At 44.3% G+C, this 12,791-nt stretch overlaps 1 protein-coding gene across 1 annotated transcript in view; it reads left to right on the top strand.

Annotated features, from left to right (window-relative positions):
- The window catches only part of LOC309553074 (hepatic lectin-like), a gene marked incomplete at both ends in the record, with an annotated part of 448,637 nt that extends 436,200 nt beyond the window's left edge, over positions 1-12,437 (top strand). The window contains one exon of the mRNA XM_082253973.1: positions 12,299-12,437. Coding sequence (XP_082110099.1) covers positions 12,299-12,437 — 139 coding nt within the window. The remainder of the gene's footprint in view (positions 1-12,298) is intronic.
- Between the last annotated feature and the right edge of the window lie 354 nt (positions 12,438-12,791).

Here is a 12,791-nt window from a genome sequence, read left to right as displayed (position 1 = left end):
TTTTTATGTTATTTTGACACCTTTTCTTTCATTTTTTTTTTCTTTAATCATTATTATTGTTATCACGGTGAATTTAAATTTCCCCTATGATAGCAATCTGTAATGACAGGTACTCTTTTTAAAAATAATCGGGGTCTTTTAGACTCTAGATCTTTCCTCTGACCTTAACGCATCTGACCACACTAAAATTGGTGTGATAAAATACTTTCCCAATTTCCCAATGGCCCTCTGTATTTCTGGCAGAACAGAAGTCAGGAATTGCTCATAGCTTCCGATATCTTAGGCCATAGAGATGATTGGAGCCATTCTCATCTCCAATCAGCTCTATGGTTAGATAATTGAACCACCGGCTGCACTCTCGGGTTAACCGGTGGGACAGGAGAGCCCGAGAAAAACCGTGGAAGGCGGCGGAAGGCGGCAGGAGGGGGGGGGAGTCCCCTCCCACTGCATGTAAAAGCAGTCTAGCGGCCAATTATCCGTTAGGATTGCTTTTACATGTAAGCCGACCGCTGGCTGTAAAAAACGATACCAAGATGATGCCTAAATCTGCAGGCATCATCCTGGTATAACCACTCAAAGTCCAGCAACGTACCAGTACATTGCTGGTCCTTGTTTGGCATATAGTGTAGGTTTTTTTTTTTTTTCATGCAGCCTGTGGGCTGAACGAAAAAAAAGAGAACCTATCAGAAATCAGCACAGGAATAATGCGTAGTATTACTCATCATTAACCGCCCAAACAACCACCCACTGAATTTAATGATGGGTATACACGACACTATCCACGTATACCTAAATAGGATTTTAACTGCAGTGCTGAAATCAGAAAATCACCACAGCTGCTATCAGCAAAGGTATCCATATATGCTGAGCGCAAACACTGTTTGTGTCAGAATATATAAAATCAATGTGGCAGCCGAAGAGTACCTGCAAGAGAAACAGGTCACAAAAGAATGAAAAAACAAACAAAGTACATTAAAAGTACATAGGAAGTGTAGAAGAACATAAAAAATGACTGAGACGACAACTATTTTTGGCTTTTATGTATTTTTTTTTTTTTCTTCAAATGTTAGAGTTCCAGGTTCCAGGTTCAGGTCTCTCAAAATGACGAACATCTTTTGAGACCCTGTGTAAATGTGCCCTAAACTGTGCCGTGCTGTACCCTATGCTAATAATCCACTAGTGTGTGGTAGCGACGGAAACAGTCACTGTGGCAAAGACCAGGTCGGTCAGGACAGTCAGTACAATAATTCCGGGTGTCGCGCCTAAATCCGCGCTTGCTGCAGACATGGCATCTTTTTTCGGGGTATCGTTGGGTAGGGGTATTCCGGAAAATGCCTCTCCTGCAGCCGGCTCACTGCATCTGGTTGGGGAATTGGGGCAGGAGCACCAGCTGGATACAGGAGGGCTCTGATTATCTCTTCTTGGAATTGAAAGAAGGATAATGTTCCGGCAGACACTTTGTATAAGACAAAAGCTTTGTAAATAGCCAATTGAAATAGGTATACAGACACTTTTTTGTACCAGCGTCTGGCCTTACGGGCAATTAAGTACGGTCCCATCATCTGGTCGTTGAAGTCCACCCCTCCCATTTTACGGTTATAGTTGTGGACACAGAGGGGCTTCTCAACAACAACACCGGTGACCGTAGTAATTTGGACTGCCGTGTCTGGGTGAATGGAGGACAGAACGAAAACGTTCCGTTTGTCCCTCCAATTCACTGCAAGCAATTCATCGCACCTCAAGCAGGCTCTCTCCCCCAAGCTCAGTGGGGCATTTACTAGCCGTTGGGGGAAGCCCCGGCGATTAGATCGCACGGTGCCACAAGCGCCAATTTGAAATTGAAAGAGGTGTCTAAAAAGTGGCACGCTTGTATAGAAGTTGTCCACGTACAAGTGGTACCCCTTTCCGAATAAGGGTGACACCAAGTCCCAAACTATCTTGCCGCTGCTCCCTATGTAACCTGGGCAGTCGGGGGGCTCCACAGTGCTATCTTTTCCCTCGTAGACACGGAAATTAACTGTATAGCCTGTGGCCCTGTCACACAGCTTATACAAATTGACCCCGTATCTGGCACGCTTGCTGGGGAGGTACTGTTTGATAGCAAGGCGACCAGTAAACTTAATCAGGGACTCGTCAACGCAGACATCTTGTTGGGGGGTAAACAAGGCTGCAAACCGCTGATTGAAGTGGTCTACGAGGGGCCGAATTTTGTGGAGCCGATCATATTCAGGGTCTCCCCGAGGACCACAGAGTTCATTGTCGTTGAAATGCATGAACCAAAATATTTGTTCGTATCGAGCCCTGGACATAGCAGCAGAGAACACGTACATTTGATGAATTGGGTCAGTGGACCAATATAACCGCAATTCATTCTTTTTTGTAATGCCCGTGTTGAAGGCAAGGCCCAGAAAGATTTTAAACTCGGGAATCGTAATAGGATTCCAGGCGAATGGTCTGGCAAGGGGTGAATTTGGGTTGGCGGCGATGAATTGTTGAGCGTACAAATTTGATTGGTCCACAATAGATCTGAAAAGATCTTCAGTGAAAAACAGCTCAAAAACGTTTATGGGATTAAAACCAGCTGTTTCCACTTGGATTCCAGGTTGGGCGGTGAATAGGGAAAGTACTGGTGCTGTGGAATCTGTGGGCTGCCAATTAGGATATGCCAGCGCTTCAGGGAGGACACTATGGGCTCTACGGGCCTGTCTTCAGATACGCGGTGGCTGCGGGCCACTACTCGTGCTAGCCACCACACCAGCTTCAACTGCACTCAGGTGACTCGCCACGTCACCAGGTGATACTGCAGTGCTGGTTGAAGGTCCAGGGTGTACTAGGCCGCTCGTGCTTGCCAGATCACGAGAAGTGTGAGCGGCATTAGTACTGGCACTCTGCTGCATACGAGAAACTCCCAGTTCTTGCAAGTCACCAACTCCAGAATGGGGTCGGGTACGCCTGACCTTAGCAGGGACCCCTCTGTCGTCGGAGCTATCTGTCAGGGAGCCGCTGCTGTCATCTGGTTCGTATACTGACCCTGATTCTGCCAGTGAGGCTTCCCCATCGCTCCCACCTGACATGGTCAGCATACTGTAGATCTCTTCACCACTGTACCAAAGTTTTGTCATTTTAGTAACTAAATTTACCGGTACAGTAGTGCGACTACTAGGTAATAAAAGCACCTGGTTGTCGAGGACTATTTGGTCGCTACAAAAAAAAAAATGCTAGTGCTAACAGAGATCAGGCCTGATTCTGCTAACGCAGCGGTTTTGTGTGATTTGTGTTTTTTGGAAGTGTCAATAATCTATTGATTACTACACTTGCCTGGGTAAGGTGGTCTGGGCAAGGGGGCTAAACACAGGTGCTAGCAGGAATCAGTGCTGATTGTGCAAACACTGCGTTTTGGGAACATGGGAACACTAAATTATGAGGACGCTAGTATAGTTCTGATCAGATCAGATATTGATCTGTTCAAACACTATACTAGTAATGGAGGTGTGTATGTGTGTATGTGTGTTAGTGTACTTGACTCTAACTGACGCTAAGTAACGGTGGTGTAGTGGGACCCTGACGCTAACTAGCCTAAGTTGTGTCATCCGTGACGCTAATACAGTGATTGGTAATCACTGTATATAGTGAACACTGTGACAGGGCAGTGAAGGAGTTAACTGGGGGAGATCAAGGGGTTAAACCTTTATAGGGGCCTAAACCTATTTGGGCCTAGCGCAAGCACAAATTAGGGTCACAAGTGACACTAAATACAGTGATCAGTAGTTATCTGATTTACTGTATATATTAGTGCACTGTGTTATAGGGAGTGAAGGGGTTAACTGGGGGAGATCAAGGGGTTAAAAGTTTATTAGGGGATAGGTGGCGGGTGCCCTAACCCTATTTGGGCCTAATGCAGGCGCAAACTAGGCTCACAAGTGACACTTATACAGTGGTCAGTAAAATATCTGTATACCACTGTATATAGTGTTCACTGTGAGGGGTTTGGGAGTGATCAGGGGGTGATCAGAGGTGATCAAGGGGTTAAATGTGCCTATGTGAGGTGTGTCAGTGTAGTGTTGGTGGAAACTCGCGTTTTTGCTGTGTCTCTGTCTTCTCCTGGAACCGAAAGGACTCCAGGAGGGACAGTGACATCACTTCCCCTGCCTGTGTTTACATTACACAGACAGGGGACAGATTTCCATTGGTTGGGACTGATCACCAGACACTGACCAAAAATCATTGGTCAGTATCTGGTGACTGATCGGTTCCCTACCGAATCCGATCGGAATCGGCACCCGCAGCGCGCAGGAGCGCGCTCTGGGAGCTGAGATCGCGCCCAACGTAGGTCTACGTCGCTGGACGGGATCGTGCCACACTGCCGCAGTAGTATCAACGTAAGCGGTCGTAAAGTGGTTAAAGTGCAACATTAAAAATGAAAAATACCTTTAAATATCATGCCTGGAGGGTCCCCTTAACCACTTTCCGACCGCCGCACGACTATTTACTGTGGCAGTCAGCCGCTCCTGGGCAAAGGGACGTAGTACTACGTCGCTCGCCCACAAGCCTGTAGGGGGCGAGCGCACGCTCCCGCCCCCACTCGTTCCCTGGGGAGCCAGCGCGTGTGAACAGCGGCTCCGATGGCCACCGGCCACTCGCGATCTCCCGCAGGAGAGGGAGAAAGACAGACGGCTGATGTAACTAAAGTTCTCACTAAAGTAATCACAGAGGCTATGCGATCCTGCTATATAGGATTGCATGTCTCTGTGATTACATCATAAGCCACGCCCCCTTACAGTTAGAATCACGCCCCTAGGGACATACTTAACCCCTTGATCACCAGTAAAGTTAACCCCTCCCCTGCCAGTGTCATTTTTACAGTAACAGTGCATATTTATAACACTGATTACTGTAGTAATGTCACTGGTCCCCCCAAAAGTGTAAAAAATGTCAGTCCGATCTGTCCGCCCCCAATGTCGCAGTCCCGCAAAAAAAATCGCAGATCGTCGCCATCACTAGTTAAAAAAAAAAACAATAAAAATGACATGAATCTTTCCCGTAGTTTGTAGACGCAATAACTTTTGCGCAAACCAATCAAAATACGTTTATTGCGATTTTTTTTTTTTTACCAAAAATATGTAGCAGAAAACAAATTGGCCTAAAATGTTTAAAAAATTTTGAATTTTAAATTTTTTTGAGAATTTCATATAAAAAAAAAATGTGAAAAATATTGTTATTTTTTCAAAATTGTCGCTTTTTTTTGTTTATAGCGCAAAAAAAAAAATCGCAGAGGTGCTAAAATACCACCAAAAGAAAGCTCTGTTTGTGGGAAAAAAAGGACGTCAATTTAATTTGGGTACAGCGTCACACAACCGCGCAATTGTCTGTTAAACTCACGCAGTGCCGAATCGCAAAATAGGGCCTGGTCTTTGTGCAGCCAAATCCTCCGGGGCTTAAGTGGTCAATGTGCCTGTAAAGTGGTGCGTCTGTAGCATGCATAGAACCTGCTGCAGCAAAACTGACATTTCTAAAGAAAAAACAATGTAGAAAAAAAATGAGTCAAGTCCCATTTGAAATGACTTGCGGTTACAATTGCCAGCACCCAGGCTATTGAAAAAAAAATAAAGAAAAAAAAATGGTGTGCCCCCCTAGTCCATACCAGGTCCATTGGGTCTGGTATGGATTTGGAGGGGAACCCCACGCCAAAATAAAAAAAAGAACAAAGTAGGGTCCCCCCCAATATCCATATCAGACCCTTATCCGGGCATGAAGCCTGGCAGGTCAGGAAAGGGGGGGGGGGTGACCCCCCTGAACCATACCAGGCCATATGCCCTAAACATCGGGGAGCAGGTGCTTTGGGGCAGGGAGGCTCTGCCCCCCCCCACCCCAAAGCACATTGTCCCCATGTTGATGGGAACAAGGGTCTCTTCCTGACAACCCTGGGCTGTGGTTGTCGGGGTCTTTGGTTTGATTCATAGTACCCCTACCCATTCAACAAAAAAGTGTACAAAAGAAAATAAACACACAAGACAGTTTTTGACAAGTCCTTTATTAAAAAATAAAAAAAAACCAGTGTACCTCGATGTAAATCTATGGTCAACCATGACGCCCACCACTTCCGTAAAATAGAAAAAATGAAAAACGCTCCGCGCTTCAACATTTTTTATATAGGGGGCAGGGTCAACTGGCTACGTCACGTCATGTCGAGGGCACATGGCCTGGTATAGTTAAGGAGGGGCGCTCACTACCCCCCTTATCCTGACCTACCAGGCCGCATGCCGGATAAGGGTCTAGTTTGGATTTGGGGGGGGGGGGGGTACCTCACGCTGTTTTCTTTCTTCATTTTTTTTCACCGGCACTTTTTTTCTTTTATTCAGCTGTGAAAGATGAGGTCACGCTGAGTAAATAGATACCTAACATGTTACAATTTAAAATTGCGCACACTCGTGGAATGGCAACAAACTATGGTACTTAAAAATCTCCATAGGCGACGCTTTAAAAAATTTTAACATTTACCAGTTTAGAGTTTCAGAGAAGGTCTTTTTTTAGAATTATTGCTCTCACTCTGGTGATCGCGGCGATACCTCACATGCGTGGTTTGAACACCGTTTTCATTTGCAGCCGCGACTTATGTATGCGTTTTTCTTTCGTGGGCGCTTTAAACATTTATTTTTATTTCCTATTTATTTTATTACATTTTTTATTTTTAGCACTGCTTTTTTAAAAAAATAAAAAATAAAAATCTGATCACTTTTATTGCTATGAGAAGCAATGTAAACATCCCTTGTGACAGTAATAGGCAGTGACAGGTCCTCTTTATGGAGGGATCGGGGGGGAATGTGACAGTAATAGGCAGTGACAGGTGCTCTTTATGGAGGGATCGGGGGGGAATGTGACAGTAATATGCAGTAACAGGTCCTCTTTATGGAGGGATCGGGGGGAATGTGACAGTAATAGGAGTGACAGGTCCTCTTTATGGAGGGATCGGGGAGGAATGTGACAGTAATAGGCAGTGACAGGTACTCTTTATGGAGGGATCGGGGGGAATGTGACAGTAATAGGCAGTGACAGGTACTCTTTATGGAGGGATCGGGGGGGGGAGGAATGTGACAGTAATAGGCAGTGACAGGTACTCTTTATGGAGGGATCGGGGGGGGAGGAATGTGACAGTAATAGGCAGTGACAGGTACTCTTTATGGAGGGATCGGGGGGAATGTGACAGTAATAGGCAGTGACAGGTACTCTTTATGGAGGGATCGGGGGGGGGGGGGAATGTGACAGTAATAGGCAGTGACAGGTACTCTTTATGGAGGGATCGGGGGGGGGGGGAATGTGACAGTAATAGGCAGTGACAGGTACTCTTTATGGAGGGATCGGGAGGAATGTGACAGTAATAGGCAGTGACAGGTACTCTTTATGGAGGGATTGGGAGGAATGTGACAGTAATAGGCAGTGACAGGTACTCTTTATGGAGGGATCAGGGGGGGGGGGGAATGTGACAGTAATAGGCAGTGACAGGTACTCTTTATGGAGGGATCGGGGGGGGGGGGAATGTGACAGTAATAGGCAGTGACAGGTACTCTTTATGGAGGGATCGGGGAGGAATGTGACAGTAATAGGCAGTGACAGGTACTCTTTATGGAGGGATCGGGGAGGAATGGGACAGTAATAGGCAGTGACAGGTACTCTTTATGGAGGGATCGGGGGGAATGTGACAGTAATAGGCAGTGACAGGTACTCTTTATGGAGGGATCGGGGAGGAATGTGACAGTAATAGGCAGTGACAGGTACTCTTTATGGAGGGATAGGGGGGAATGTGACAGTAATATGCAGTGACAGGTACTCTTTATGGAGGGATCGGGGGGAATGTGGCAGTAATAGGAGTGACAGGTACTCTTTATGGAGGGATCGGGGGGGGGGAATGTGACAGTAATAGGCAGTGACAGGTACTCTTTATGGAGGGATCGGGGGGGGGGAATGTGACAGTAATAGGCAGTGACAGGTACTCTTTATGGAGGGATCGGGGAGGAATGTGACAGTAATAGGCAGTGACAGGTACTCTTTATGGAGGGATCGGGGGAGGGGGGAATGTGACAGTAATAGGCAGTGACAGGTACTCTTTATGGAGGGATCGGGGAGGAATGTGACAGTAATAGGCAGTGACAGGTACTCTTTATGGAGGGATCGGGGAGGAATGTGACAGTAATAGGCAGTGACAGGTACTCTTTATGGAGGGATCGGGGAGGAATGTGACAGTAATAGGCAGTGACAGGTACTCTTTATGGAGGGATCGGGGGGAATGTGACAGTAATAGGCAGTGACAGGTACTCTTTATGGAGGGATCGGGGGGAATGTGACAGTAATAGACAGTGACAGGTACTCTTTATGGAGGGATCGGGGGGGAATGTGGCAGTAATAGGAGTGACAGGTACTCTTTATGGAGGGATCGGGGAGGAATGTGACAGTAATAGGCAGTGACAGGTCCTCTTTATGGAGGGATTGGGGGGGAATGTGACAGTAATAGGCAGTGACAGGTACTCTTTATGGAGGGATCGGCGGTCTAAAAGACCCCAAACCCCTCCACTGCACTTCCCTAAAACGCCGAAATCTGCATTTTTGAATACTAACAGTTTTTTTAATTCGGTGCCATTAGCCACAGAGTAAACAGGAAGTGACGTCATGATGCTGCTTCCGGGTTACTACACCGAAGACCCGATCAGAGCCGAGTCAAAGCGCCCCCATCCCTCGCGCACAGAAGAGAACGCATACGTATGTCGCTCAGACATATGTAAGCGGTGTTTGCACCTCACATGTGAGGTATCAATGCAAACGTTAAAGTGAGAGCAATAATTCTAGCCCTAGACCTCCTCTGTAACTCTAAACTGATAACCTGTCGAGGCATTTAAACCGTTGGCTATGGAGTTTTTTTAAGTACCGTAGTTTGTCGCCATTCCTCAGAATGCGGAATTTTAAAGCGTGACTAGTTAGGTATCTATTTACTCGATGTAACATCATCTTTTACATTTCACAAAAAAATTGGGGTATATATTGTGTTTTTTTTTTCTCATTTATTAACCACTTTAAGACCGGAAGATTTTGCTGCTCAATGACCAGGCCACTTTTTTCAACTCTGCACTGCGTGACTTTAACTGACAATTGCGCGGTCATGCAACGCTGTACCCAAACAAAATTTATGACCTTTTTTTCCTATAAACAGAGCTTCCTTTTGGTGGTATTTGATCACCTCTGCGCTTTTTATTTTTAGCGATATTAATAAAAAAAGTGAACATTTTTCAAAAAATTTACATTTTCTATTTTGACAGTTAAAAAATATCCAATATATTCATTTTTTGTCATATATTTAGGCCAAAATGTATTTAGCTACATGTCTTTGACAAAAAAAAATTCTCAATGAGCGTATTTTTATCCACTTTAGGAAGATTTTACCCCATTCTTGACCAGGCCATATTTTGTGATTCGGCACTGCGTTACTTTAACGGACAGTTGCGCGTTCGTGCGACGCTGTACCCAAATAAAATTGATGTCCTTTTTCTCCCTACAAATAGAGCTTTCTTTTGGTGGTATTTGATCACCTGTGCGATTTTTCTTAATTTTTGAAAAAAAGAGCGACAATTTTGAAAAAAAAAAACAATATTTTTCACATTCTGCTATATAACATTCCCCAAAAAAAATTTAAAAATCAAACTTTTTTAACATTTTAGGCCAATTTGTTTTCTGCTACATATTTTTGGTAAAAAAATAAAAATATCGCAATAAGCGTATTTTGATTGGTTTGCGCAAAAGTTATCGCGTATACTAACTACGGGAAAGATTTGTCATTTTTATTGTTTTTTTTTTTACTAGTAATGGCGGTGATCTGCAATTTTTTTGCGGGACTGTGACATTGCGGCGGACAGATCGGACCCCTAACTGACATGTTTGACACTTTTGGGAGGACCAGTGACATTACTACAGTAATCAGTGCTAAAAATATGCACTGTCACTGTAATAATGACACTGGCAGGGAAGGGGTTAACACTGTTGGTGATCAAAGGGTTAAATGTGTGCCTCATGCTTACTGACGTGTGTGGGGGGAGGGGGTTCTGTGAGACACACAGAGATCGGAGGTTGAGCTATGCTGAATCCTGTGATCTCTCCCTGTCTGTCACTGAGAAGATCCGCCTGCTTTGTTTACACAAGCAGGCGGATCTTCTCACACTTTCCCCGACGATCGGGGAAGAGAGACGGTGATCACCGCCTCTCCTCCTTCAGCCCGACTCCCGCTGTGTCCAAACACAGTGGGAGCAATCCTCCGGCGGCGCATGTGCGCCGCCGAGACAGCTAGGAGCCCAGCGACGTAGGTCTACATCGCTGGACCCAGGGGAGCCGCAGTGCCTCGGAAGCAGCACAGCGAGCGGTCCTAAAGTGGCTAACCTCTTCAGCCCCAGAAGATTTTCTCCCTTAATGACCAGGCCATTTTCTGCGATTCGGCACTGTGTTACTTTAACCACTTTACCCCCAGCCCTATTTCGGACACTTTTTGTTTACAAGTTAAAACCAGTTTTTTTTCCTAGAAAACTACTTAGAACCCCCAAACATTATATATATATTTTTAGCAAAGACTCTGGAGAATAAAATGTCGGTCATTGCAAAACTTTTTGTCAAGCGGTATTTGCGCAGCGGTCTTTAAAACGCCATTTTTTTGGAAAAAAATTGAAAAATCACATTTCACTGCATTTAAAAAATACTAAACAGAAAAGTTAGCCCATTTTTTTTGTATATTGTGAAAGAAGATGTCACTTCGAGTAAAAAGATACCCAACATGTTACGGTTTAAAATTGCGCCCCCCTCCGTGGGATGGCGACAAACTACGGTCAATAGAGATCTCAATCTGCGACGCTTTAAATTTATTTAAAGGTTATCAGTTTAGAGTTAGAGTGTAGCTCTTTTTTTTAAATTATTGCCCACGCTCTGGCGATCGCGGCGATACCTCACATGTGGGGTTTGAACAGCGATTTCATTCGCGGCTCGACTTGCGTATACTTTTTTTTTTGTGCGCGAGCTAACGGTGACGGGGGCGGCAAAATTTTTTTTTTTTTCCTATTTATTTTTTATTTTTTTTTAAACTTTATTACAGGTTTTTAAAAAAAAAAAAATCTGATCACTTTTATTGCTGTCACAAGCAATGTAAACATCCCTTGTGACACCAATATGTGTGACAGGTACACTTTATGGAGGGATCGAGGGTCTAAAAGACCCCAGACCCCTCCACTACACTTCCCTGTATGCAAAACGCCGAAAACGGCATTTTTGCATACAGACGTTTTTTAAATTTGCCGCCTTTTGCAGCACGGTAACCCGTAAGTGACGTCATGGACCAAAACCAAAAAGAAAAAAACCCCCACAGGGTGGGGGGAAACGGGCCCCCCTGGACTCACCTCTCGTAAGGATATTTATACTACGGGGCTAATTCCTTAGACTTCAAGATCAGTGATGGCTACTGGCCTGGAGGGACATAATAAGCTCCGCCCCCGGTCTGATAATACAAAAGAAAAGCGTATTTTAATTGGTTTGCGCAAAAGTTATAGCGTTTACAAACTACGGGATAGATTTTTTGGACTTTTTTATTTTTTTGTTGTTTTTATTCGTTTTTTTTGCGATTTTTAGCGGGACTGCGACATTGCAGCGGACCAATCTGACACTTTTTTTGGGGACCCAGTGACATCAATACAGTGATCAGTGCTAAATAATACGCACTGTTCCTGTATAAATGGCACTGGCAGGGAAGGGGTTAATACTGGGGGGGTGATCAAGGGGTTAAATGTGAGCATAAATTGTGCTTACTAACTGTGGGGGGGGGGGGGAGGGGCTCTGACAGCTCGGCACACAGAGATCGGCAATTCAGCTTAGCTGAGACACAATCTCACTGTGCCTGTGTGGCAGGAGAGCCGCCTGCTTTGTTTACATAGGCAGGCGGCTCTCCTGTCAGTTTCCCTGAAGATCGTGGGAGGCCCTGTATATATACATTTTATTTTATATATATATATATATATATATATATATATATATATATATATATATATATATGTATATATATATATATATATATATATATATATATATGTATATGTATATATATATATATATATATATATATGTATATATATATATATATATATATATATATATATATATATATTCTTTGGGGGTTCTGGGTAATTTCCTAGCAAAATCGAAATGATGATTTTTACATCCTGGGTAGGGAGCGGTTAAAAGGGAAATCTTCTGATGTTGCAATTTTGACTTCATTTTGCAGCGTATGGAATAAAGGGGAACCCAACAACGCAAGATATATGGAAGACTGCGCAGAGATTTTGAAAGACGTGCAATCGTTGAATGACCACAGATGTGAGATTAAGAAAAGTTCCATATGCAAAGCCCCATCGTATTGCTGAAAATCGCTCTGTATACTGTGAAGTGCTTGCAGCAGATTTCAATTGTATGTAAAATGAGACAGCCTGCTATTTGCTTCCATGCTGTTCCGGGAGTTCCAGGACAGTACTGGGGGGATAGGTTGGGGGAAACAAATTTGTTTTTGCATAATGTATTATTTCCATTGATTGAGTCCATACACTATGGGGGGGGGTCTGTTTTTTTTAACCACTTCCATACCGGACACTTTCACCCCACTTCCTGCCCAGGGCAATTTTCAGCTTTTAGCGCTGTTGCACATTGAATGACATTTGCAAGGTCATGCAACACTGACATTTTTATCATTTTTTTAACACAAGCTTTCTTTCAGTGATATT

This window comes from Pelophylax lessonae (genome assembly GCF_965119305.1).
Source record: "Pelophylax lessonae genome assembly, chromosome: 4".
Lineage (NCBI taxonomy): Eukaryota > Metazoa > Chordata > Amphibia > Anura > Ranidae > Pelophylax > Pelophylax lessonae.
Note: the sequence above shows the minus strand (reverse complement) of the source record. Positions and strands in the feature narration are given on the sequence as shown.